At 45.9% G+C, this 27,637-nt stretch overlaps 1 protein-coding gene across 3 annotated transcripts; it reads right to left on the bottom strand.

Annotated features, from left to right (window-relative positions):
- Positions 1-6,158: 6,158 nt before the first annotated feature.
- VPS52 (VPS52 subunit of GARP complex) lies at positions 6,159-27,637 on the bottom strand. Of its 3 annotated transcripts, none has more exons than XM_079934156.1 (20): positions 27,140-27,637; positions 26,326-26,410; positions 26,116-26,168; positions 25,857-25,932; positions 25,599-25,666; positions 25,133-25,308; positions 24,599-24,749; positions 24,216-24,316; positions 23,972-24,104; positions 23,768-23,825; positions 23,266-23,399; positions 22,668-22,823; positions 22,091-22,209; positions 21,690-21,813; positions 21,304-21,399; positions 21,086-21,193; positions 20,794-20,859; positions 7,408-7,519; positions 7,072-7,190; positions 6,159-6,865 (listed from the first exon to the last, which is right to left on the bottom strand). In XM_079934156.1, exons 1-20 carry the CDS (start codon positions 27,332-27,334, stop codon positions 6,719-6,721), a joined length of 2,277 nt encoding a protein of 758 aa, XP_079790282.1. In that variant the 5' UTR covers positions 27,335-27,637; the 3' UTR covers positions 6,159-6,718. The 3 variants fall into 3 exon arrangements, with proteins under 3 accessions (XP_079790282.1, XP_079790280.1, XP_079790281.1); XM_079934154.1 differs by having other exon boundaries at positions 27,245-27,637; XM_079934155.1 differs by lacking the exons at positions 26,326-26,410; positions 27,140-27,637 and having other exon boundaries at positions 25,599-25,670; positions 26,116-26,155.

The following is a 27,637-nucleotide window of genomic DNA, read 5'->3' as shown; positions in this document are numbered from 1 at the left end:
GCCTCTTAGGGACCACGAATGAGGAGTGGTGACCATTTCCTGGCTCGAGACTTCCTCCAACACTTCTTAGCTTGAAGAATAAACTCCTGAAGAAAGATCATTAGGCTCACCAGGGTTGAGGTTTTGCCTGAGACATACAAAGGATGGAAATATAGCGGGGCAAGGCAGTTCAGGATACTGTCGAGAGAGCTGATGAAATGAAGGACCACACAGCTGTAGCCACATAAGGTGGGGCTGATGGGCTGGAGGAAGGGAGGCACCAGTGACCCGGAGGTCCCGGGAGACTGAGAAATGGTTGCGAGAGGAGGAGAGACTGAAGGGGGGAAGCTTAGGAGATGGGGGTTGAGTGATTCTGGAGGAGCCGCTGCAGATGACAAGGTCCAGGGTGTGACAGTGAGGAAGGGTGGCCAAGTCGGAGTGGAGAAGGTCCAGGGCATGAAGTCACCAAGGTGTTCAGACGTCAGGTGGGCAACAGGTCCCCTCCTTGGACAATGAGATGGGAAGAGACAGACAGTTTGCCGAGTGCCAGAGTCCCCCTGAGCGAGATGGAGAGGTCTGGGAGGGGACAGACAGTAGCAAAAAGGAAGACAGCAATTTAGCCCAATGGCTGAGCCCCGGAGGAAGAGGGTTATTTTAAAGCAGAAACTGGGGGTGGGGTGGGGTGGAGGAGGAGGGTCTGGAGGCAGCAATCTGGAGCAATGAAAGCACCCTCACCTATAAGAAAATAAACAGCTGTCATTTCAGAAGCCTGCAGAGGAGGTAGTACCCTCCAGGGAGAGTTCAATTTCGGTTAAAGCCAGGAAATGGAGGGGGCACTCCAAGGAGAAGTGAAGGGTAGGAGGAGACTCCCAGCTTATTAGAGGGCACGAGGGTGGGTTCAGGAGGGGGCACGTGGGTCAGAGCCAGAAAGCACAGAGTGTGGTGGAGACAACAACGCGGTAGAGTAGGTGGGCCAGGGAGTTTACATATTCACTCTTAAATATAAAAACAGGGATGGGAGGCAGGCTGGATATCATCTCATTAGTCTCTGGGAAGCTATAAGAAGTGACGGTTCAGGATGTGGCCTCTAGAGAAGACCTGCTGGATTCAAATCCCAGCGTTGTCATGCACGACCTTGGGCAAGGTCTCTGGGCCCCCATTTCCTCTGCTGTAAAATGGGGATAACAATAGTTCTGACCTCACAGGGTTGTTGTGCTGAGCCAGTGACTTAGTGTGTTAAATGTTGAGAACAGTGTCTGGACAGGCATTTCAGATAACTCGGTGGTGGCTCCCAAGCCCAGGGGAGCAGCCTCTTGGCTCACCTGGCCTCTGCCCTGTGCTAGGTAGGAAAGCCAAGTAGCCACCCCTTGGATGGGAATGAGGAGTTTGATGAGCAGCTGCAAATGCAAGAATGACTCCAAGATCAGAGACACCCAAGAAGATCCTGGTAGAAAAATGGACTCTTTGGGGGCAGCAGCTTGGGGTCACTGCCTACCTCTGGGAGGGGGGCTTGGTTCCCCAAGATCACAGAAGGTTTCATTGCTACATATCAGACCAATTATGGCTTCTCTAATGATAGCATGTCTAGCTCTACCGCAAAAATACAAGACGTCAATTCTAGGAATGCAGAGGAACTTCTGCAAGAAAAACCTCAAACCCACTGATCCCAAAAAGAGGGGAGAGAAGAGGAAGAAGCAAGATGGTCTCATGTCCACAAAGATAGAAATACAAATGTATTATATATCTAATTTGCCTCTAGACATTACAGTAGGTGAATTTACACAGCTGACATCCAAATTTTGCATTATTATGAGAGATCGTCAGAAGAATTTAAGGTCAAGTTTTACAAAGAAAATCAAAGAAATCTTAAAGGAGGTGGGCTTTGCTGTTATTTGAAGAGGAAATCTTTGGATCTTGCGTCACAGCTCTTCGATGAAGATGAAATTGGAAGCTATAGGGAGGAATGGACAGGGAGTTTGGGGTTAGTAGATGCAAACTATTACATATAGAGCAGAAAACAACAAGGTCCTACTGTATAGCACAAGGAGCTATATTCAATATCCTGAGATAAACCATGATGGAAAAGAATATAAAAAAACTATATATGTATAACTGAATCACTTTGCTGTACAGCAGAAATTAACACAACATTAAGAAGCCACACATTACAGGTCAAAGTGGCAAAGTTTCAGCTGAAGGAGTGATATGATGCCTCAAATCTACAAGAAGAAGCTGTCTCTGCAACAGAAGCAATTGGACTGGAGACCTGAGAGGCAAGATGGGCCAACCAGAATGTACCATGAGTGAGTTGTCATCATCAAAAATATATTTCATCCAGTGGATTCAGAGGATGATCCGTTGGTGCCGAAGGAGGTCAGAGAACACCTCTGAGTGGAGTGTTCCAAGCCTGGACAAATTAAGAAACTCCTTTTCTTTGCTAGGCACGCAGCTGGTGTGGACTACGTGTCCTTGAGGAATGCAGAGGAAGCTGGTTATTATATTCAAACCCTTGATGGAAGGTGGTTTGATGGCCATGAAATCATTGCCCACGCAGGGGATGGGATTACAGACGATCGGGTTGAGGAGGCCTCAGGAGAGAGGGAGAGTTGAGGGTAAAGGGGAATCTCCAAAGGCTAAGTGTGTGTATGTGAACTGAAAATAGTTAATTCTCCTGTGTGCGGTGATATACCAAGAGAGGTGGAGTGGGAGGGCGCTGCACCACAGGCAGCAGTGTTTTGTCACTATCATTGTAGAATTGCTGGTGCATGGTAACAATAAAAAGTCGATTTTAGTATTATTTAAAAATTCTCTACAGACAACTGAAGAAATACTGAATTTCACTTTGAGGCTAGTGAAAATAAAATGTACTTTTCCCCATCCTCATTCACAGATCCTTTGGGATGCTGATTAAGAGCCTTGCCTTAGAGCCAGCAATGTCTCAGAGTGGAAAGGAAGCCAGGTCAGGAGAACACGTTGCTCCCCGCCCACCAGTCTTCTGACCCTTGGTCCCTAAATCCTGGAATTGTCCTGGCTTCTGTCCTTTCTAAATCCTGCCTGTCCAGCTTTTCCCTCAGTTCTGTAAAGATCCTTCTAATCATTTACTCTTACTTCACCAGAGTTAATTTGTTATTTCTCTGCAGACAGCTGCTTCCTCAGCTCCATGACTCCCAGCCTGGAGTCATGGAACAGGTGAATTTGGGGCACAGAAGTTTCGAACCACTGAACGGCTGTGTGGTGTTGGGTTCATTACTTACTCCAGCACATGAACCAGGAAGAACACCTCCAAGGACAGGTGTGTGAATTTGGTGAGATGACATATCTGCTCTATGATTTCAGGGACCTTGATTTATTCTCTGCTGAATCTACAGTGCTTGTCACAGAACACAGAGAAGGGGATCAATACATATGCCTTGGTTTAATGAACTTTGTATCTGAAAACACTCTATAAACTCAAATGCAACATGAATTGCTACATCCATTTTCCCCAGGATGGAGAGAGCTGATTCTATTTTTCCCTTCAAAGTTGTCTTGGTCTTGCTTTCTCCTTCTTTCCTTGAATCTTTACCCTAAATCTATGTTGGAACCCAGCCAATTTGCCTGCTTCCCGTCATGCCTGATTTCCTAAAATCTGAAAAGCCACCCTTCTTAAATAGAGGGTGGGTGGGTCCATATTGATAGGATGGGAAGAAAGGAGGAATCTCTTATTTCTTTTGTCCTCAGGGTACATGTCCACATTCAATAGCTCTGAAATTGATGCTGAGATGGGCACCCGCATTTTATGCAGAAACAGAGCTGTTGGACACAGAGTAGATATTTCCCAGAGAGTCCAGTTAAGAAATAACTCAGGACAAGCTGAGGGCACCGAGGTGTAAAAATAGAGGGAAATGATATTTCTTTAAAGGACAGAGATCCCTTAGCATTGGGGCGCTATTACAATCCATAAGGACACCTCCAGGTCCTTCCTATGACACTAGGTAAAGACAGGGACCGATGTGCCAGATACAGACACGAGTCTTACAGGTTAGCAAAGGGAAGGAGGATATTGACACAGTCCCGTCCTAAGGAGTGATCCCTGATGCTTCTGGGTCTGTGAGGCCAGTGTGTCTGTCATCAGCAAAAGGAAAAAAGTGAAGGAGAAGCTTGAGGGGCGGTGATGTTAGCCAGAAGTTATGAGTTTCAGCCTGGGGATCACAAGGACCCATCTAAGCCACAGGACTGAATGTTGTTAGACTGAAGGAAAAGTCCCTCAGTTGCTTCAGCTTGAAGGGAGCATGAAGGGGGCTCTTCAGCAGTCGGCCAAGTTTGAGCGGATGAAGAACTCCATCCCCTGGTCGATGCTGCCCCCTGGAGGTCTATATAGGTATCGCGGCTCCCTTTCACGCGATTCTGTCGCCTTTTCATGCCCTCCTGAGACCGTTGGGTCAGAGGGCTCCTGTGGATTCCCGGAGCAGTTCAATGTCCCCGAAAACTGTGTGCTCCAATGTAACTTTAATGCCTCCAGGCTCCAGAATATGAGCCTCCTCATATTCCAGCAATGCTCCTCAGTGAGGCCTGCAAGAAACCGTGCTTATCAGTCCAGCGTATATACTTAGGTTCAGGGATGGACAGGAGAAGGGAAGCGCAGAACTTCGAAAACCAAGGTGCCAGCATGCACAGCCCTTCTCCCATCGGAGTATTAGTTGACTTTCGATGAAGACACCTGTCTCAGGAATCTCCCTCGTGGGATATCCAGAGACCCCCTTCTCAGAAACCGCTGTCAAAGCAGCTTATGTCTCCCTAGTCCCAAGTCCCAAATCCTGGGCCCTTCTGTGCTCCTCGAGCTGGGGCAGGAATCAGGTCAAATGTGAGAATATCTGGATCCCCCTGGTGGTGGTGAGGTTGGTGGGTAGTAACGGGACAGGAAGGTGGAGGCGCCCAGCGGTGAGCTCGCGGTCCCCCAGAGCCCAGCACACAACCGCCCAGCACTGGGCAGGCCTCAGGGAATGTCTGGGGCGAAGAGTCAGGCAGGGTAAACCTGGAAGGACGCCGAGTGGAGGGGGAAAGTGGTGGTGACACCGGGTGAGGTCAGTTAAGGACACTGTCCTGGTTCTGCCCCGGAGGCGTCTGAGGCAGTCAGGAGCCGCCCTCAGTCCCCACCATCTCTGCACCCTCCCCGGCTCTTCAGTCCTTGAGACTGAAGCTCAGAGATATGGGTCCCAAAGCCAATCAGAGCGCTGCTCTCAGAGATGGGGCGGAACCCCAAAACGGCGGGAGCCGGAGAAAGCGGCTCCAGCGACCCTGCCACGCCCCCCCACCGCACCCCCCCCCCCCCACCCGGCGGCAGCCAATCGGCAGGGCCCGCGGGCAGAAAACGGTCCAGCTCTGCCTCGCTCTGCGCGGTCCTCGCTTTCAGCCACCCGCGCTCAGGCCATACGCGGGACCCCTTTGTACTCTTATTCTCTCTGCCTCCGCGGGCGGGCTGGGCCTGCATCCAGAGTGCCGAAGCGGGGCCTGGGAGGGAATGATTAGGCTATAGGGGCGGAGGAAGCGTCGCCAAATTACCATTTTCCCCTGACTGCCCAGGCCTTCCCCCTTAGGACTTAAGGCGCCCCCGTGTCTCCCCAGTCTAGAGTCTGAGTTCAAACGAGGTGTACAGGCAGCGGCAGCAGGCAGGCGCCGAGTCATAGAAATGGATGAGATGGTCACATTGCAAACCTGGCCTACTAATGCCCCAGTGGTGTGGGTACGGCAGCCCTCTAGCAAGTGGCTGTGACAACCACATCAGAGGAGCTAGGGAGCTGACACTGAAGGAGAGGAGGCAATCCCAGGGTCAGCCTGAGGAGGCAGGAGGCAAAGAGAGCTGGTGTTGGTGTCAGGGAGCCAAGGCAGACCTTGGACAGTGCCCAAGGTGGCACAGCCGTTGATGCATCTGCCACCTTAACCAGGGCCATTTCCTCCACCAGGCTGGTTACTCATGAAACAGTCTCCACCCTAAAAGCACTACAGCCACTCTTTTGGCCTGAGGTAGCTAGAGGTGAGAGGTAACCGTGTGCCCCTACTTTCTGGACACCCACCAGAAGGGATGTAGGCCCAGGAGGTAGTCAGAGAGCAAAGATGACCCTGGAGCAGAGATGGGGCTACTTGAAGGCCCCAGGAGGAAGGAGAAAAGAAATGGGAAAAGAGTGTTATGTCATGTTAAATATTTATTGTTTTCTGCAGACTGACCTTGGTGTAACTCTCAAGCCAGGAGGGGACTGGTTAGTGTTCAAATTGCTGAGATCTTAGGTCAAAAAGCTACAGAAAAGAACTCACTTTGAGGGAAAAGAAAAAAAAAAAATCAACCATTATGAGGCAGTCTCTCCCCTTGCCACACCAATTCGAAGAGTCGAGGCTTCACACCTCATAACATGGTGACAAGAGCTCAGTGAACCAGAAGGTTTTACTGGGAGAAGAAAAAAGCCCTGGGGGTGGGGCAGTGGAGGGAAAGAGAGGAATGACAAAACTGGAAAAATAATAAAGGTCATTTTGGAAGCCCAGGAGGAAGTGGTCCTGGGAAACCTGAAGACATGGGAGATTCTGAAAGCCAAAGGGATTCAGCTTATCCTGATGAGGCAGGGTCCTGGGAATGAAGGAAGGGTGAGGCATGTCAAGGACCTGGGAGGCAAGGGAAGAACTGGAAGGGGGCCCCCAGGTGAAGAAAGGTATGGGATGGGGCACAGAAGTCCATGGAGAGGGCTGGCGGCTCCCAGGGTCCGGTGCATCAGAAGTTGGGCTTGTGCTTCTTGAGCTCCACCATGAGGTGGTGGATGTTGATGAGCTCGGCCCGGGCAGGCAGGGCTCGGAGCTGCGGCTGAGACAACACCCGGTGGAAGCGATGATAGAGCTGGATCAGCTGGGTCAGCGCTCCCTGCTCAGAGAAAGTCACAGAGGGATGAGAGTTGGCGTGGTGCTAGGGATGATGATTAGGAGTCAGGTTAGGGCTCATCCAGAACTTTGGGCACAGCTAGTAGTTGAAGATCAAGGGTCATTTGTATGATTCTGAGCCCAGAGAAAAGAGGGGGGGAAATCAGTGATGGGGTGGGGTGGGAGTGGGGACTGGGAACTGCAGGTCACCTGGATGATACTGGTTCCATTTTTGAAGTTGGTGAAACTCCGCATTACATCCTGACTCAGAGACTCCACTGAAGATTTCCAGGAACTACCAAAGCCACGGATTAGCTGAGTAACCCGGGCTGAGAGTAGGAGGAAAGAGATCATGGCTAAGTGATATTTGATCCCTCTACGTCTTCCCCAAGGCATAGCCACCCTCACCATGCAAGCCCTCTTTCCTAGTGTTCTCCCAACCCACTCTTTCCTGCTCGACACCCTCCCCATGTAATCTGCATCCTTGAATTTTTCTTTTCCATTCACCTTTCCACTGACCCCATCATAACCACCCCATTCTCAGACCTTCTTCCCCACGAAGTCGTTCAGCTTGTCCACGCTCAATCAAAGCCTCAGCTTCCTTCACAAATGCCACCAGACCCCCAAAGGGGGGAGACAGCAATTCTTCAATGAATTCCTGTAGAAACATACACACATACAGAGTTGAGTTTACTGGTGTTGGCAGATTTTCCCCAATTCTGGCATCATGCCCAACTTGGTCCTTAGAAAACTCCCATAACAGAACAGCTAAACTCTGCAAAGGTCATATACTTTAAGACACTGCCAGACTCACAAGAAGTAGGGGAAATCTCCAAGGATTACCCTCCTCAAAAAAAAAAAATTTTTTTTAATTACATTTGAAAAAAATTGAGCTGGGAGCAGAGGGCTGGAACCAGAGAAGTGGATAACTGGGAGAGGCAGGGCTACCAGAAGGCAAGTGGCCATGGCAACTCTGCTATTGGGAAGCTGAGCCTCATGCTAGCCTTGAGTGGGGATGCTGAGCCTGGTCTCTCACAAGAGCCTCAAAGAGGTGCCATTGTAGACCCATGTGGACAGCATCTTTCAGCTATTGCAAAAGGAGAGGTAAATCTTCTCTGAAATCTCCTCGATCCCAATTTAGGCCCCTATGACTGCTTAAGACCAAGAAAAGAACTCAAAGATCACCAGTCACAGAAGAAAGCAAGCTACCACGAGAGTCAGCACAGACAATAAGCAATGGACTTAGACCTCCAAAGACTGCCAATGTTAGAACTGTCAGATACAGAGCAGCTGTACATTCTGTAAAAACTGTTCAAAGAAGTTAAAGGTACAGACACAAACATGACCAATTAACAAGATTAGGAATGGAAAGACTTGAAACAAAATGGAATTTTAAAGAAATGATTTAAAAAGTTTTAAAAAGTCAACTGGCTAAATCGCAGATTAGAAATACCTGGAAGCATGATAGAGCAAATTGGAATTTATAATTAAAGAACTGACTCAGAATGCAGCACAGACAGATAAGGAGATGGAAATTTTTGAGACACTGATAAGTACAGAAATCTAATGGTCTAGGCAGTGATCATTGATGCTACTGGCAAAAAGAGAGCCAAGAAGACATTATGTGCCCCTGATAGACGTACACACCACTACCTCTCAAACAGCCTTGTAAGAAAAATCTCATTGGAACCTGATCAAATCTTTCCATCGAATTACACATTTATGGGAAAAAAGGAACAGTTTAGGCATGCCACGGAAGGCAGTCAGCAAAATCCAGACTGTACATCATTCTACATGACAAATGACTCCATTTCTTCCACAAATAAATTGCAGAGCGGGGCAGGGGGGTAAGATGGAAGGGAAATCTATAGATTAAAAAGAGACTCGTGAAAAAAAAGAAAAAAGAGAGACATGTATGGACGCATATGGATCCTGACTTGAACCACTGTCTATGAGATAACTGGGGATACCTGAATACTGGCTATTTTGAGAGTGTTTTTTTTCTTTTTTTGGCTGCACCACACGGCTGATCTCAGTTCCTCGACCAGGGACTGACCCTGGGCCACTGTAGTGAAAGCACCAAATCCTAACTACTAGACCACCAGGGAACTCCCTGAAAGTGATAATTTTTTTTAAGTGTGATAAAGTATTGTGGTTTTTAAAACACATCCTGATACAGATGAAGTGATAAGGATGTATGGGATTTGATTCAGGGACTTCCCTGGTAGTACAGTGGTTAAGAATCTGCCTGCCAATGCAGGGGACATGGGTTCGATCCCTGGTCTGGGAAGATTCCACATGCTGTGAAGCAACTAAGCACGTGTGCCACAACTACTGAGCCTGAGCGCCACAACTACTGAAGCCCGTGCGCCTAGAGCCCATGCTCAGCAACAAGAGAAGCCATCACAATGAGAAGCCCACACACCACAATGAAGAGTAGCCCCACTCGCCACAATTATAAAAAGCCCACGTGCAGCAACAAAGACCCAATGCAGACAAAAAAAAACAAACTTTTTAAATTCAAAATCACTGTGGGTAGGGGGGACAGGTGGGAGAAGGATGAACAGTGAGTGTTGATACAGATGAAACAAAACTGTCTGTGAGTTGTTATTGGTTGAAGATCTGTGATGGCCCCTGGGAGTTCACCATGCTATCCTCTATATAGCATGTATATTTGAAATTTCCCAAAACACAGAGTTAAAATGAAAAAGCAAACAAACAAGTAAAAAACAATGGAAGGGAGGAATTAAAATAGGGAAAGAAAAAAGAAAAAACAGAAAAACAAAAAACCCAACCCAAATAGTAAGATCTGGTAAGGTGAAAATGAAACTTTTATTCCATTTAAAAATAAACTACTTCCACTTAAAAATCTTTTGTGGAATCTAATATGGTACAAATGAACCTGTCTACAAAACAGAAATAGAGCAGAAGCAAGAAGAACTACAATCCTGCAGCAGGTGGAACAAAGACCACATTCACAGAAAGACAAACAAGATGAAAAGGCACAGGGCTATGTACCAGATGAAGGAACAAGATAAAACCCCAGAAAAACAACTAAATGAAGTGGAGATAGGCAACCTTCCAGAAAAATAATTCAGAATAATGATAGTGAAGATGATCCAGGACCTCGGAAAAGAATGGAGGCAAAGATCGAGAAGATGCAAGAAATGTTTAACAAAGACATAGAAAAATAAAAGAACAAACAGAGATGAACAATACAATAACTGAAACGAAAAATACACTAGAAGGAATCAATACCAGAATAACTGATGGAGAAGGGATAAGTGACCTGGAAGACAGAATGGTGGAATTCACTGCTGTGGAACAGAATAAAGAAAAAAGAATGAAAAGAAATGAAGACAGCCTAAGAGACCTCAGGGACAAAATTAAACGCAACAACATTCACATTATAGGGGTCCCAGAAGGAGAAGAGAGACAGAAAGGACCAGGGAAAATATTTGAAGAGATTATAGTCGAAAACTTCCCTAACATGGGAAAGGAAATAGCCACCCAAGTCCAGGAAGTGCAGAGAGTCCCATACAAGATAAACCCAAGGAGAAACATGCCAACACACATAGTAATCAAATAGGCAAAAATTAAAGACAAAGAAAAATTATTGAAAGCAGCAAGGGAAAAATGACAAATATCATATAATGGAACTCCCATAAGGTTAACAGCTGATTTCTCAGCAGAAACTCTACAAGCCAGAAGGGAGTGGCATGACATACTTAAAGTGATGAAAGGGAAGAACCTACAACCAAGATTACTCCACCCAGCAAGGATCTCATTCAGATTCGATGGAGAAATCAAAAGCTTTACGGACAAGCAAAAGCTAAGAGAATTCAGCACCACCAAACCAGCTCTAAAACAAATGCTAAAGGAACTTCTCTAAGTGGGAAACACAAAAAAAGAAAAGGACCTACAAAAACAAACCCAAAACAATTAAGAAAATGGTAATAGGAACATACATATTGATAATTACCTTAAACATGAATGGATTAAATGCTCCAACCAAAAGATATAGGCTTGCTGAATGGATACAAAAACAAGACCCATATATACGCTGTCTACAAGAGACCCACTTCAGACCTAGGGACACATACAGACAGAGAGTGAGGGGATGGAAAAAGATATTCCATGCCAATGGAAATCAAAAGAAAGCTGGAGTAGCAACACTCATATCAGATAAAATAGACTTTAAAGATTGTTACAAGAGACAAGGAAGGACACTACATAATGATCAAGGGATCAATCCAAGAAGAAGATATAACAATTATAAATATATATGCACCCAACATAGGAGCACCTCAATACATAAGGCAACTAACTGCTAACAGCTATAAAAAAGGAAATCGACAGTAACACAACAATAGTGGGGGACTTTAACACCTCACTTACACCAATGGACAGATCATCCAAACAGAAAATTAATAAGGAAACACAAGCTTTAAATGACACAACAGACCAGATAGATTTAATTGATATTTATAGGACATTCCATCCAAAAACAGCAGATTACACTTTCTTTTCAAGTGCGCACAGAACATTCTCCAGGATAGATCATAGCTTGGGTCACAAATCAAGCCTCAGTAAATTTAAGAAAACTGAAATCACATCAAGCATCTTTTCTGACCACAACGCTATGAGATTAGAAATCAGTTACAGGGGGAAAAAACGTAAAAAGCACAAACACATGGAGGCTAAACAATACGTTACTAAATAACCAAGAGATCATTGAAGAAATCAAAGAGGAAATCAAAAAATACCTAGAGACAAATGACAATGAAAACACGATGATCCAAAACATATGGGATGCAGCAAAAGCAGTTCTAAGAGGGAAGTTTATAGCAATACAATCCTACCTCAAGAAACAACAAACATCTCAAATAAACAATCTAACCTTACACCTAAAGGAACTAGAGAAAGAATAACAAACAAAACCCAAAGATAGTAGAAGGAAAGAAATCATAAAGATCAGGGGCTTCCCTGGTGGCGCAGTGGTTGAGAGTCCGCCTGCCGATGCAGGGGACGCGGGTTCGTGCCCCGGTCCGGGAAGATCCCACATGCCGCGGAGCGGCTGGGCCCGTGAGCCATGGCCGCTGAGCCTGCGCGTCCGGAGCCTGTGCTCCGTAATGGGAGAGGCCACAGCAGTGAGAGGCCCGCTTACTGCAAAAAAAAAAAAAAAAAAAAAAAAGAAATCATAAAGATCAGAGCAGAAACAAATGAAATAGAAACAAAGAAAATAATAGCAAAGATCAATAAAACTAAAAGCTGGTTCTCTGAGAAGATAAACAAAATTGATAAACCATTAGCCAGACTCATCAAGAAAATGAGGGAGAAGACTCAAACCAATAAAATTAGAAATGAAAAAGGAGAAGTTACAACAGACACCACAGAAATACAAAGCATCCTAAGAGACTACTACAATCAACTCTATGCCAGTAAAATGGACAACCTGGAAGAAATGGACAAATTCTTAGAAAGGTATAAGCTTCCACAACTGAACCAGGAAGAAATAGAAAATATGAACAGACCTGTCACAAGTAATGACATTGAAACCGTGATTAAAAATCTTCCAACAAACAAAAGTCCAGGACCAGGTGGCTTCACAGGTGAATTCTATCAAACATTTAGAGAAGAGTTAACACCCATCCTTCTCAAACTCTTCCAAAAAATTGCACAGGAAGGAACACTCCCAAATTCATTCTATAAGGCCACCATCACCCTAATACCAAAACCAGACAAAGATCTACAAAAAAAGAAAATTACAGGCCAATATCACTCATGAATATAGATGCAAAAACCCACAACAAAATACTAGCAAATAGAATCCAACAACACATTAAAAGGATCATACACCATGATCAAGTGGGATTTGTCCCAGGGATGCAAGGATTCTTCAATATATGCAAATCAATCAATGTGATACACCATATTAACAAACTGAAGAAGAAAAACCACAAGATCATCTCAATAGATGCAGAAAAAGCTTTTGACAAAATTCAACACCAATTTATGATAAAAACTCTCTAGAAAGTGGGCATAGAGGGAACCTACCTCAACATAATAAAGGCCATATATGACAAACCCACAGCAAACATCATTCTCAATGGTGAAAAACTGAAAGCATTTCCTCTAAGATCAGGAACAAGACAAGGATGTCCACTCTCACCACTATTATTCAACATAGTTTTGGAAGCCCTAGCCATGGTAATCAGAGAAGAAAAAGAAATAAAAGGAATACAAACTGGAAAAGAAGTAAAACTGTCACTGTTTGCAGATGACATCATACTATACATAGAGAATCCTAAATATGCCACCAGAAAACTACTAGAGCTAATCAATGAATTTGGTAAAGTTGCAGGATGCAAAATTAATGCACAGAAATTTTTTGCATTCCTATACACTAATGATGAAAAATCTGAAAGAGAAATTAAGGAAACACTCCCATTTACCATTGTAACAAAAAGGATAAAATACCTAGGAATAAACCTACCTAGGGAGACAAAAGACCTGTATGCAGAAAACTATAAGACACTGATGAAAGAAATTAAAGACGATACAAACAGATGGAGAGATATACCATGTTCTTGGATTGGAAGAATCAGTATTGTGAAAATGTCTATACTACCCAAAGCAGTCTACAGATTCAATGCAATCAAGATCAAATTACCAATGGCATTCTTTACAGAACTAGAACAAAAAATCTTAAAATTTGTTTGGAGACACAAAAGACCCCGAATAGCCAAAGCAGTCTTGAGGGAAAAAAACAGAGCTGGAGGAATCAGACTGCCTGACTTCAGACTATACTACAAAGCTACAGTAATCAAGACAATATGGTACTGGCACAAAAACAGAAATATAGATCAATAACAGGACAGAAAGCCAGAGATAAACCCATGTACCTATGGTCAACTAATCTATGACAAAGGAGGCAAGGATATACAGTGGAGAAACGACAGCCGCTTCAATAAGTGGTGTTGGGAAAACTGGACAGCTACATGTAAAAGAATGAAATTAGAACACTCCCTAACACCATACACAAAAATAAACTCAAAATGGATTAAAGACCTAAATGTAAGTCCAGACACTATAAAACTCTTAGAGGAAAACATAGGCAGAACACTCTATGACATAAATCACAGCAAGATCCTTTTTGACCCACCTCCTGGAGAAATGGAAATAAAAACAAAAATAAACAAATGGGACCTAATGAAACTTAAAAGCTTTTGCACAGCAAAGGAAACCATAAACAAGACAAAAAGACAACCCTCAGAATGGGAGAGAATATTTGCAAGTGAAGCAACTGACAAAGGATTAATCTGCAAAATTTACAAGCAGCTCATGCAGCTCAATATCAAAAAAAACAAACAACCCAATCCAAAAATGGGCAGGAGACCTAAATAGACATTTCTCCAAAGAAGATACACAGATTGCCAACAAACACATGAAAGAATGCTCAACATCATTAATCATTAGAGTAATGAAAATCAAAATCAAAACAATGAGATATCATCTCACACCAGTCAGAATGGCCATCATCAAAAAATCTACAAACAGTAAACGCTGGAGAGGATGTGGAGCAAAGGGAACCCTCTTGCACTGTTGGTGGGAAAGTAAATTGATACAACCACTATGGAGAACAGTATGGAGGTTCCTTAAAAAACTAAAAATTGAACTACCATATGACCCAGCAATCCCACTACTGGGCATATACCCTGAGCAAACCATAATTCAAAAAGAATCGTACCACAATGTTCACTGCAGCTTTGTTTACAATAGCCAGGACATGGAAGCAACCTAAGTGACCATCGACAGATGAATGGATAAAGAAGCTGTGGCACATATATACAATGGAATATTACTCAGCCATAAAAAGAAACGAAATTGAGTTATTTGTAGTGAGGTGGATGGACCTAGAGTCTGTTATACGGAGTGAAGTAAGTCAGAAAGAGAAAAACAAATACCGTATGCTAACACATATATATGGAATCTTAAAAAAAAAAAAAAAGGTCACGAAGAACCTAGGGGCAGGACGGGAATAAAGACACAGACCTACAAGAGAATGGACTTGAGGACACAGGGATGGGGAAGGGTAAGCTGGGACAAAGTGAGAGAGTGGCATGGACATATATACACTACCAAATGTAAAACCGATAGCTAGTGGGAAGCAGCCGCATAGCACAGGGAGATCAGCTCGGTGCTTTGTGACCACCTAGAGGGGTGGGTTAGGGAGGATGGGAGGGAGGGAGATGCAAGAGGGAAGAGATATGGGGATATATGTATATGTATAGCTGATTCACTTTGTTATAAAGCAGAAACTAACACACCATTGTAAAGCAATTATACTCCATTAAAGATGTTAAAAAAAAACTGCAGTGAAAAACTGATAAACTTATGAATTTCAAAACCTCTCTCTCAACTACTGATAAGTAGACAAAAAAAAATCAGTAAAAATATAGGTGATGTGAACCTCAGAATTAAAGAGCTTGATTTCCACACCTGACAATCAAAGAATACACAATCTTCTCAAACATACATGGGGGACTTTCCTGGTGGTCCAGTGGCTAAGACTCTGTGCTCCCAATGCACGGGGCCTGGGTTTGACCCCTGGTCAGGGAACTAGATCCCACATGCCGCAACTAAGAACCGGTGCAGCCAAATAAACAAATTTTAAAAAATTTAAAAATTTAAAAAAAACATTGGACATTTACAAAAGTTGGTCGTGTCCTAGGCCAAAGCAAATATAAACAAATTTCAAAAAATTTTCAAATTTCAAATATTCAGTACCAAAAGGCCACATTCTCCATCCACAATGCAATTAAGTTAGACATTAATAACAAAAAGATAAAAAACTACTTTTGGAAATTTTAAAACACTCATCTAAAAAATCTCATGGATTGAAGAAGAAATGACTGAAATATAAAAATTCTTAGAACTGAATAATAAAAATGCTACATACTCAAACCTACAGAACTCAATAAAAGGAGTACTTAGAGGGAATTTCATAGTATATTTTTTTTAAATGGCAGTGCCACAATTTTTTTTTTTAATTAATTTATTTATTTTTGGCTGCGTTGGGTCTTCATTGCTGTGCGCGGGCTTTCTCTAGTTGCGGCAAGCGGGGGCTGCTCTTCGTTGCGGTGCGCAGGCTTCTAATTGCGGTGGCTTCTCTTGTTGCGGGGCACAGGCTCTAGGGCACACACAGGCTTCAGAAGTTGTGGCGCGGGGGCTTAGTTGCTCCGCGGCATGTGGGATCTTCCCGGACCAGGGCTCGAACCCATGTCCCCTGCGTTGGCAGGCGGACTCTTAACCATTGTGCCACCAGGGAAGCCCAGGAATTTCATATTTTTAAATCTTCCTGGATGTGTGTGCTGGCAAGTTCTAAGATACTTCCAAGGAAGAGATCATTTCAATCTCAAACTCTTTCAGAATAAAAAGAATGAAGAAATACTTCCTTCCCACCTTCTTCAAATCCAGTATGACTTTGGTACCAAAACCACACAAGTACAAGTACAAGAAAAGAACATCACAGGCCAATCTCACTTCTGCACAGAGAAGCAAAAATCCCATATGAATTAGACCAAATCCAGAATGGTTTAACATTCTAAAATCTACAAATGTAATATACCACACAGTAGATTTTTTTTTAAATTGAAGTATAGTTGATTTACAACATTGTGATACTTTCAGGTGTATAGCAAAGTGATTCAGATATAGATATATATACAGATAGATATATACATTCTTTTTCAGATTCTTGTCCATTATAGGTTATTACAAGATATTGAATATAGTTCCCTGTGCTATACAGTAGGTCCTTGCTGTTTATTTTATATATAGTTGTCCTAATTTATCCCACCCATGACATAGTAGATTTTTAAAAACATAAATATATGATTACCTCAACGTATGCAGAAAAAGCACACATTCTTGATTAAAAATTCAATACCTATTCATGATTTTTTAAAAATTAATAACTTTTGGCATACTAGGGATCAAAAGGAATTTTCTTCACCTGATAAAGGATATCTATAAAAAACCTACAACAACAGTACTCTTAATGCGGAAATGATGAAAGCACTCCTTTTAAAATTAGGAAGAGATAAGCATTCTCACTGTCACCACTTCTATTCAACCATTCAGCTTTGTACTGGAGGTACTAGCCAATGCAGTAAGAGAATAAAGACATAGAGAAATTAAATACATAGGGATCAGAAAAGAAGAAATAAAACTGTCACAATTCAGAGATGATGAACGCCTACAAAGAAACACACACACACACCTCCAAAAACATTATTAGAAATAATTTAGGGGACTTCCCTGCTGGCGAAGTGGTTAAGAATCCGCCTGCCAACGTAGGGAACACGGGTTTGATCCCTCGTCCAGTAAGATCCCACATGCCGCAGAGTAACTAAGCCCATGCATGAGCCACAACTATGGAGCCCGAGTGCCACAACTACTGAAGCCCACGCAACTAGAGACTGTGCTCCACAACAAGAGAAGCCAACGCAGTGAGAAGCCCGCGCGCCGCAATGAAGAGTAGCCCCTGATCGCCGCAACCAGAGAAAGACCGTGAAAGCCTCCACGCAGCGATGTAGACCCAGCACAGCCAAATATAAATAAATAAGTTAAAAAAATTTAAAAAAAGTTAAAATGATACTTAAAAAAAAAGAAAGAATTTAGGAAGGTGGCTGGCTATATAATCCATGTACAAAAATCAACAGCATTTCTAACACCACTTCAAACAAGTAAATTTCTTTTTTAAAACACAATATTTAAGGAACAACAGTTTATTTAAAGGACAAATCCTAAAAGAATAAAGTCCAAACAGAGAGAAAAAAAAATGTAGTTATTATTTCTAGTAATTCCTAGTATTATTCTTAGTAATTATCCCTAAATAAATGTAGATTTACTTCTAGCAGGAAAAACTATGATAAAAACTCTTAGCGCAAGAGTGATTAAAAGGAATTTTCTTAACCTGATAAAGGGCATCTACAAAAACACCTACATCTACATTACTCTTAATGAGAAAATGATAAAAGCATTTCTTTTAAACTCAGGAACAGGATATTATTCAACTATTAAACTGTCATAGGGTCCTGGCCAGAAGAGTAAAAGATCAAAGACATAAGAAATTAAAGGTAAAGAATTGGGAAGGATTTATGTATTCCTAGTAGGACTAAAGCTACATATTACACCTACCTAGGAGCAATTCTAACAAAAGGTTTGCAATATCTTTGTGCTGAAGACTATAAAAGGTTATCAAAAGACAATAAAGAATACATTTAAAAATGTAGAGAGGGGCCATGTTCGTGGATGGGAAGTTTCAATATCAAAAAGTATCAATTCTTCTAAACTGATCAATGCAACTACATTCAAAATCATTAATAAGCTTTTCTGAAAACTTATAAGCTGATCATAAAATTTACATGAAAAATCAAAAGGCCAATAATACTCAAGATAATGATGAAAAAGAAGGTAGGAGAGGGAAGTCCCTGGCAGTCCAGTGGTTAGGACTCCGCACTTCCATTGCAGGGGCATGGGTTCAATCCCTGGTTGCGGAACTAAGATCCCACAGCTGCATGGTGCCACCAAAAACAAAACAAAACAAACAAAAAAGAAGGTAGGAGAATTTGTCCTAAAAGCATGATAATTAAAACTGTTTTGCAGGTAGACAAATTGATCAATGGAATAGACTAGAGGCAAGAGGCACATGTTTGTGGAGTTCTGCTGTGTGACACAGACAGGACTACAGATCAAATGGGGAAAGAAAGGGACTTCCTATAAATGGTTCTAGGCCAATCATTTTTCCAAATAGAAAATAATTAGTATCCTACCTCACATCATACACAAAAATCAATTCTAGGTAAATTTAGGGCTTAAAAGTGAAAAGCAAAATTCTACAATATTAAGAAAATGCAGTATAATATTTTTCTGGCTTTGGAGTAATTAGGGATTCCTTAATCAAGACACAAAAATAAGGATTATTAAATTCATCAAGTTACAATTAAAAATTTCTGTTCATCATAAGACAACATAGAAAAAGTAAAAAGGGGAATTCCCTGGCAGTCCAGAGGTTAGGACTCTGCACTTTCACTGCAGAGGGCCTGGGTTTGATCCCTGGTCAGGGAACTAAGATCCCACAAGGCTCGCAGAGCGGGCAAAAAAATTTTTTTAAATAAAATTAAATCCAAAAAAAAAAAGTTAAAAGATAAAACACCTCCTGAAAGGTATCTGCAACCTATACAATCAACAAAAGATTAGTAGGTAAATGTATTAAGAACTCTTATAAATCAGTAAGAAAAACACAAACAGCCCAAGTTTTAAAAGGTCAAATGCTGACAGACATTTTACAGAAAAGAAAAATTTGTATGGTTATTTAACATTTGAAATGATGCTCAGTCTCATTAGTAATCAAGAAAATGCAAATCAAGCTCCCAGTGAGACACCTACCAGAAAGGCAAAGATAGTCTGATCTATCGTATGTTGGAGAAAATATGACTCATTGAAAATTCTTATACATTTCAGGTAAGGAATAAACTGGTCCCATCACTTAGGAAAACAATTTGGCATTGTCTCATAAAGTTGAATACTAGCATTCTCTTGATGCAGCAAGCCTACTCCTACCTCCAAGAGAGATTCTTTTTTTTTTTTGCGGTATGTGGGGCTCTCACTGTTGTGGCCTCTCCCGTTGCGGAGCACAGGCTCCGGACGCGCAGGCTCAGCAGCCATGACTCACAGGCCCAGCCGCTCCGTGGCATGTGAGATCTTCCCGGACCGGGGCACAAACACGTGTCCCCTGCATCGGCAGGCGGACTCTCAACCACTGCACCACCAGGGAAGCCCCAAGAGAGATTCTTGATAAAACTTTTGATATATCTATGTGTGCTAGAAGACATAATTGTTCATAAAACAATGCTCACAGGAGCAAGAAACTGGAAATAATCCAAATGTCCTCTGTTATATTCACACAATGTAACATTATATTGCAGTGAAAAAGAATGAGCTACATGGGCTTCCCGGGTGGCGCAGTGGTTGAGAGTCCGCCTGCCGATGCAGGGGACACGGGTTCGTGCCCCAGTCCGGGAAGATCCCACATGCCGCGGAGCGGCTGGGCCCGTGAGCCATGGCTGCTGAACCTGCGCGTCCGGAGCCTGTGCTCCACAACGGGACAGGCCACAACAGTGAGAGGCCCACGTACCGCAAAAAAAAAAAAAAAAAAAAAAAAAAAGAATGAGCTACAGCCATATGTCATAACAGGACAATACTAGAAAAATTATGCATGAAATAATCCTGTGATTCTCGCTTTTATGGCACTCAAACCCAAAACCAAATAGTTAGTTTTTGCATACCTATAGCTCTATTTTTTTTTTACTTTTTTTTTTTTGGCCACACCATGCGGTATGCGGAATCTTAGTTCCCCAACCAGGGATCAAACCCATGCCCCCTGCAGTTGAAGCACAGAGTGCTAACCACTGGACCACCAGGGAAGTCCCTATGGCTGTATTTTTAAAAGCCAGGGCATGATAAAGACAACATTTAGGTCAAGAGGTGCCTCTATGTGAAACGCAGGGTGATGGGGTGGGGTTTATTGCCAAGGTGTGTGGTAGGTTCATGGATGTCTATATCATTAAAAAAATACAAAAGAAGGGCTTCCCTGGTGGCGCAGTGGTCGAGAGTCCGCCTGCCGATGCAGGGGACACGGGTTCGTGCCCCGGTCTGGGAAGATCCCACATGCTGTGGAGCGGCTAGGCCTGTGAGCCATAGCCGCTGAGCCTGCCAGTCCAGAGCCTGTGCTCCGCAACGGGAGGGGCCACAACAGTGAGAGGCCCGCGTAGCTAACGGCCCCTTCTGTCTCTCTGTCTCTCTCTCTCTCTCTCAACTAAACAGCACATGGGACTATTCCTTTCCTCTTCCCCATACCCCTACCTGTGTCCGAGCATTGAGCAGCTGTTGGAAACTTTCAACCTCTTTGCTGTCATCCGCAGCCCGCTCCTAAGGGAAGACACAGGGAAATCTCAAGTTTGGGGAGAAGTTGCCCTTCACGTCGGAATATCCCCTTCTCCCCACATTTACTGTACATAGCCAGACGCTGTGCCAGTCTGCAAGAATAAAACACCAAACAAAGCCAGCATAATCTTTGCCCTCGTGGAGGTAACAGAGCAGTGGGGGGAACCCAAATTCTCCAGGGAGGGAGACAAGGAGAAAGGGCTTCAGGTACCATCAGCACCCCCAGCATCATGTCGTAGTTGTTGATCAGAAACACAAGCTGCTCCTTCCTTGAGGAGAACTCGGCTGCCACTCGGAGGACAAAATTCTCCACCTCCACCTGAAAAAATGAGAGGAGGAGGTGGCAGGAGCAGGCAAGGGCCCCCACCTCACACTCCAGCCCCCTGCAGCAGCGCTGTGGCTCGGCAACCTCTCCCAGCCGCCCCTCACCTGTAGCTGGCCTAGCAGCTGCATCGTCCGTTCATTGGGAATCGTCTGATTGATGCTGACAAGAGCCGAGGAGAACTCTGCATAGCGGCGTGTGATCTGGGAGAAAGAAGGTAGGAAGAAAAATCAAGCCAACCCCCTGGCCCAACCCATGAAACCCCCAACTCCCTTGAAGCTGGCCAACTGGTCTCTGGGTGACTCCCACCTCCAATCCCTCCCCCAACAGTGCCCAACCCACCCTGAGTCTGACCACACTCCCAGATTGCCCCTCACGCAGCGTGGCTAGCTGTCCAGCCAGGCCCATGGACACGACCGTGAACCTGGGTGACCCCTGCAGCGAGGCTTCGAGCCCTGCCTTTGAACGGCCCGTTACCCCTGACCGCCCTCACGTAGTGAGGCCGAGTGTCCAGCCCCCCGAGGCGCTGAGGGTCAGTGCTGCGGACACTCTGGACGTTCATCTCCAGGATCAGTTCAAACCGTGGCCACAGCAAGGTAAGCACTTGTTCCCAGTACCTGTGGGCTTGATCAGAATCAGAGATCTGGCAAGGAACGTCAGGGGTGGGGGCCAGGGGGAGGGTGTGTGTGCGGGAACCCTCATCGACAGGTGATAGCTGGTGGAGGCTGGAGTGGGTGTGAAAGGTGAGTCTGGAAGCAGCAGTACTGCCTCTAGACAGACAAATGGTAACTGGGTCAATGGTTCAGGTCAGGAGGAGCCCACGGGTCAGAGCAGGCTGGTGCAAGACCAAAGATTTCAAGGCCAGTGGGACATCAAGGACCAGAACTCAGCGACCTGTCCAGGGCAGGAACATCCCTCTTGGCTGCAATGTTGCGGAATCGGAGGACAATATGGATACAGAGAAAAACAGCAATGGCATCGTAGCAGTCAGTGAGGTAAGACTCCAGGTGTTTCTGTGATTTAGGAACAGGCAGGGGATTGGAAGAGAGCATCTGTTACTTTGCTTTTCCCAGTGGCCATGGACAGATGCTTGTGCTCCCCTAGGGACGTGGCACTAGGGAGGGGATCTAAATGGGAAATGCTCCCTCCTTCCCTGCCCACTGGCCACTCGGGTGGTCCTGCAGCCTTGCTCCCCAGATCTAAGATCACAAGCCCATCATAGCAGAATTCAGGGCTGAGCACCAAGGTTTAGGGGCCCCTGAGTTTTCAGGTGCTGTCACCTGTGTGTCCCCAGGAGCCTCTGGGACCCCAAGCTTTGATGGTTTCATGAGGAATCACACAGCGAGGATGAGGCTCATGCATTTTAGAATGAAGGGATCCTGGTTTCAGTAACCCCAGGGCTGTGACCTCACTGTGGTGCTGACAAGAACTGGGGACAGAGTTTTAAGAGCCCGGGAGCGAGGGAGCCTACCAGGGTCATGCTGAGCGTGCGGCCCATGACTGCGTGGAAGAGGTCGTGTGCAGCCGAGCCAGACACAACGAAGAATTCACAGATGAAAAGGTATTCACGGCAGGAGTTGTCAAGGAGGGCGTAGTGCTGGCTGCGGAAGAGGGCCTCGAAAGGATACTAGGATGGAAGGGGTAGGAAAAGAGACAGACGGGATGGACCCCAGTACCAGCAGTCCATGGACACAGCTGGGAAATCAGCAAACCTGGGTAATGGGAGCTCAGGAGACCCTCCCCATCTACCCCTAGTCCAGGCTGCGAAAGAGCATCCTGAACGGGTACTGAAGAGGTAGGGGGAGGGGGGGCACGAGAAGACGCCGCCTCCACCTGCTGTTGCTGCTCCCATATCCTCCTTCACACCTGCCTCATGACATATCACACACCTCTCCCCTCTGTACACCCTAAGTCAATGGTCCCCACCCTCTTATCACAGAACACTGGGGTGACTGGAGAAGGGGACTCCCACGGGCCTGCAGTGGGGGAAGCTTCGCCCTAAGGTCTGTACTCGGAGTTCTCCCGCCCCCACCCCCACCCCGTCGGCTAAGGCTTGCTCCTCCTCCTACCCTCTGTTCTCCCCGCTGGGCGGTGTGGGGCACAAGGATGGGGGCTTCCAGTTCAGTGGGGGAGATGACAGAGCCGCGGGTCCCCAGGGTGAAGATGGTATTCCTGCTGCGGAGGGATGGCTTTGAGAAGAATCGTGGCGAGTCAGAGTCAAGGAAAACAGTCACATCACAACTGTGATGGAAGGTCAAAGACTCAGGACCTCCAGGGGCCCCCAGCAGCCAGACACAGCCCCAGGGTCCCTCTTTCCCAGTTCTGGGGCCCCACTTCACCTCACATCGGTGAATGAGCCCTAAGGAGCCTCTACACCCCCTAACATCATATGCAAAACTCTGTGTCAGGATGATTTGTGCATTTTTCTGGGGAGGGAGGCCACAGCCTTGATCACATTCTCAAAGGTTTTGGTCCCACAGAAAAAAGGTAAGCAGCAGTGCCTTGGAGGCTGGAGCCCGAAGCCCCCTCACTCTCCAGACCCAGCATGAGGGCCCCTCAGCTCCAGGATATCTTTCTTGGCTGTATCTTCTACACCCATTAGATCATCCTTCTCAGCGACCTCCTCATACTAGAGAAAAGAGCAGAGAGAACTGGGAACCATCGCTTCCCAAAGTGCAACAAAAAAATGTCTTTTTATCCTGTCCCCCATTGCCCCGTAGCTGCCCCTCCCCGCAGCCCAGGGGCCCAGGACTGCCTCTTCCTCCGTGGCCTCACCTGCACCTTCATGAGCCGCCCCAGGTAAGAGCGGTAGTAGGACAGGTACATCTTGCTCAGTGTCTCCACGTACTCGTCCCTGATCTCCTTTGCGGTGGCCCGTTCGTTGCCCAGCAGGAACTGATAGAAAAACCTGGAGATGCCAGGGACCAGTCAGTCTCCCTGATGGCCCAAGACGCCCAGCATCATGCTGGGCTGCTCAAGGGCTCCGAGGCCACCCCCAGCCCTTCGTTTGGGCAACAACCTGTACTTCAGCAGGGCCGTCTGGGGGATCTGATAGTTGGTCATTGGTTTTCTGAAGGAATAGATCTTCTGAAGGATGAACTCTCGGATCTTCGTCACTGCCTAGACATGGGGGACCAAACACAGGGCATGAAGCTGCAACCTCACTGTTTGGGAAGTACTGAGAGAAGGAACAAATGTTGGATATGGAAGGGGTAAGAGTAGAGAATACCTCTTTGATATTTCTTAAGACTTTCAGGGGAACCCAGAGATGTGCTCTGCTAGGTAAAGGCAAGGTGAAGTTCTTGGGCACAGGCTACAATGAGCTTTGCCAGGGCAATTCAGGGTGGACTTCTCAGGCAGGCTGGTTTGAGTAGTCTCTAGGGTATCCACCCCCCTCCCCACCTTGATCCGGAGCCTGTCGAGCACGCCTCGGACGTCTGCACAGGCCGCTGTGCCCCTAGCCTCCTGCTCTCGGACTGCAGCTGCCTTGGCATCCAGCTCCTGCAGCTGCTCCAGGAACCGGGGCTCTGTGACTGGTGCCTCCAGAATTGCCCTGGGGAGCAAGGAGGGGTGGGATGGGGGAGGAGGGAGACCCAGACACCCCTAGACTCTAAACCATACCCCTGGCATCCAGCCTCTGTCTCCTCTCCCTTCTTACACTGCATCATAGAGTCAGGACACACATACAAAGTTTTCTGTTCCTAGACACACACACCTCCACCACCCACATAAGCCTTGGACCCCCTTCTCTACGCCCAACCCTGGATGATTCCTAATCTTTGATTCCTAAAGCCTGCATCAAGGTTAGGAAGCGCTGTCAACCCACTCATCAGTTTCTGGAAGTGACGTGATGGAGACCCATGTGGTAAGTAGGGTAGGTCGCTCCAGCCCATCTACTTGGTACAGACATTATGCCCCTTCAAACTGATGACTCACGTGACCAGAGCAGAGGGCACCACCAGACCATCGACAAGCTCCCCGAGTTTCCCCCGGACAGCCTGGCGGTTTCGAAGCCGAATGTTCATGGCTCCTGACTGTTCCTGCAGTGTCCGGATCTCAGAGCTGATGGAGCTGAGATCACTCTGAAAAGCTCCCAGCATCTGCTCCATGCGCTGGGGGAAGGTGGAAGTGTTACTGAATGGCCATAGGGTTGGTAGGGGACGAGGGGGCCACCCAAGTTTCTTGGTAAAATCTCCAGCATCTATCAGTCCGAGGGTAGTGGATGATAAGGGAAGAGGTACCTGAAAGATCACTGGCAAATAACATCAGTCATAGCGGCAACAACAAAAACGGCTGCTGAGGTCACCCTGAAGTGACCCTAACTGTCCCCGCCTGAGGCTGATGACGTAAAGAAAGTTCCCAGAGACCATGATCTGGGCTCAGGATTATGAGGGTTACTAACCTCAAGGACAGCATCACAGGCTGTGATCTGGTTGTGCAGAGATGCTATGTTTTCACTCTCTTGGATATCTGACTCACAAAAAGTCAAGGGGCCTCACTGTGGAGATGGAGATCCTCAGACCCGCAGGACCCCTCCAATTTCTCCCTGAGGTGACATAAACCTCAGAGAGAAGATGGCAGCCCCAGCTGGGCTGTCAGCACCATGCCCCCCAAGATGCCCATTTTAATAACACCACCCTTTTTCTCTGCTGGAGGATACAATCCCGAATGGATTTCTGCTCAATCTGCTGTAGCTCCAGCTCAACCTGCTTTGAATAGTGACGGAGATCCACACCCTGGGAGGACAGAAACGTGACAGGTCAGGAGGGAGTCAGTGAAGCGATGCTGGAACAGAGTCAATGAAGGACTAGAGAGTAAGACACCAAGGTGGTATTAGAAGAGCAAGAGATTGTTTTCTTCTTCTTTTCTCTGAGGGGAGGGTAAGTGGAGGGACAGATTAGTATAGTGGAAAACCTCACCGTTTTAAGAGCTTCCTTTACTAACTCATCCTCCAGATTCGCCTGAATGTGAACTGCAAATAGAAGTTCATCATAAGGGTCCATCCAGCTCCTCCACAGCTCCATCCCCACATTGAACATCCACACACTAACCCCTGCCCTAGTACTTCCAGCCCCCATGCCTCTCAGGTTATAGGAACTGCATCCCCCCACCCCCGTGCCATCACTTACCATCCACTTCATCCAGGATGAATTCATCAGAGGTGATGTCCAACTCTCCAAGCTGCAATGGCTCCTGAAGACCCGGACCACCCTCCTGGAGAGGGACAGGTTAATGGGAAAGCAAGGGGGAGAACAAAATACAATGGGGTAATCACCAACCCTTCAAGTGGGGGAGAAGGACTTTCACTGGGGAGCCATAGGTAAATACTGAGTCCAAAAATTCCAAAAGCCTCATATTGTCTCAGTCTTACTGACTGGGGCTGATGGGTAGGGAATATGACCAGCAACAGGCAACCCAGAAAGGGCGGAGGTGACCAAATGAGGAAAATGAGGAGATGCAGAGGACAGAGCAGAACCTGCAGTTGAATTTAAGATCTCTAGACTCCTGCTATCTTAGGTGTTCTATCACCACCCCACTCGGGAGCCCCAGCCTTTCTAGAAATGCCAACTAACCTATAGTGTTTACCTACATGCCAGGGGCCATCTTATTTGTATTCATTTGCCTAATCCTAACCGACAATCTATACAGTAGGTCTTATTTTCTTCACCTCATAGGTGTGGAAAGTGATGGCACAGAGGAACTAGTTAACTTGCCCAAAGACACACAGTGTAAGTGGCAGAAATGGAATTAGAACCCAAGCAATCTAACTCCAGAGGCCATGTTCCTAGCCGTTACTCTACACTGCTTCTCTATTCTGCCCAAACATCTGGAGATTAACTGAAATTGTGGCCCCAGAACCTGAGTCTCGGCCATTCTGGTCCCCGCTCAGTTTCAGGTCTGATTCCAGGAAGGTGTATGGAGAGCCAAACCGGGTAGCATCACCGGTAGCAGCCGAGCTCCCAACCTTGTGCCTAAACCCAGCCCAGGCCTTTCTGACGTGAGGAGCTCGGACGAGACTCTGCAGGAGAAACAGCCCTGCGTTCTCACCAGCGGGCCCTCCTCCTCCTCCATATCTGAGGCTCCGGCCCGCAACACCAGCTCCCGGGCGGCTGCAGCCATGGTCGCAGCGGCGGCCATTCCGCGCAGCCTCACTTCCGGCAGCTGTCAGGCGAGTCTGTTCCCCGGAGTGGAACTACAAGTCCTGGAGTGTCTTGCACTGCGCGAAATCGCTCCCAGATACTTGAGTTAAATTGTTTGCCTCCAGCCTTTCCCTTTCAGGTCTAACCGCTTCACCCAAGTGCAAATGGGAATCGGAAGTCTTAAGCACGATCTCAATCCGGAACCCTCGTTGCTCTCACACCCAAGAACTTTACGAACACGTAAAGAAAAACCGCACCGGAAGTCTTGGCTCCCAACTCAGACTCTTGCACAGTTTCCGGA

Source organism: Stenella coeruleoalba, assembly GCF_951394435.1.
Source record: "Stenella coeruleoalba genome assembly, chromosome: 10".
Taxonomy (NCBI): Eukaryota; Metazoa; Chordata; class Mammalia; order Artiodactyla; family Delphinidae; genus Stenella; species Stenella coeruleoalba.
The sequence above is the reverse complement of the archived record's forward strand: the minus strand, read 5'-3'. Positions and strand labels throughout refer to the sequence as shown.

What these genes read in the sequence shown, in the direction of transcription:
- VPS52 (XM_079934156.1), bottom strand. Translation starts at nt 27,334, where the DNA reads ATGGCCGCCGCTGCGACCATGGCTGCAGCCGCCCGGGAGCTGGTGTTG. An exon ending in TGGGAGCTCGGCTGCTACCG is followed by an intron (nt 26,411 to 27,139) that starts GTGATGCTACCC and finishes GTCCCTCTCCAG; the next exon opens with GAGGGTGGTCCGGGTCTTCA. An exon ending in TGGACACTCGGCCTCACTAC is followed by an intron (nt 21,400 to 21,689) that starts GTGAGGGCGGTC and finishes TCTTTCTCCCAG; the next exon opens with ATCACACGCCGCTATGCAGA.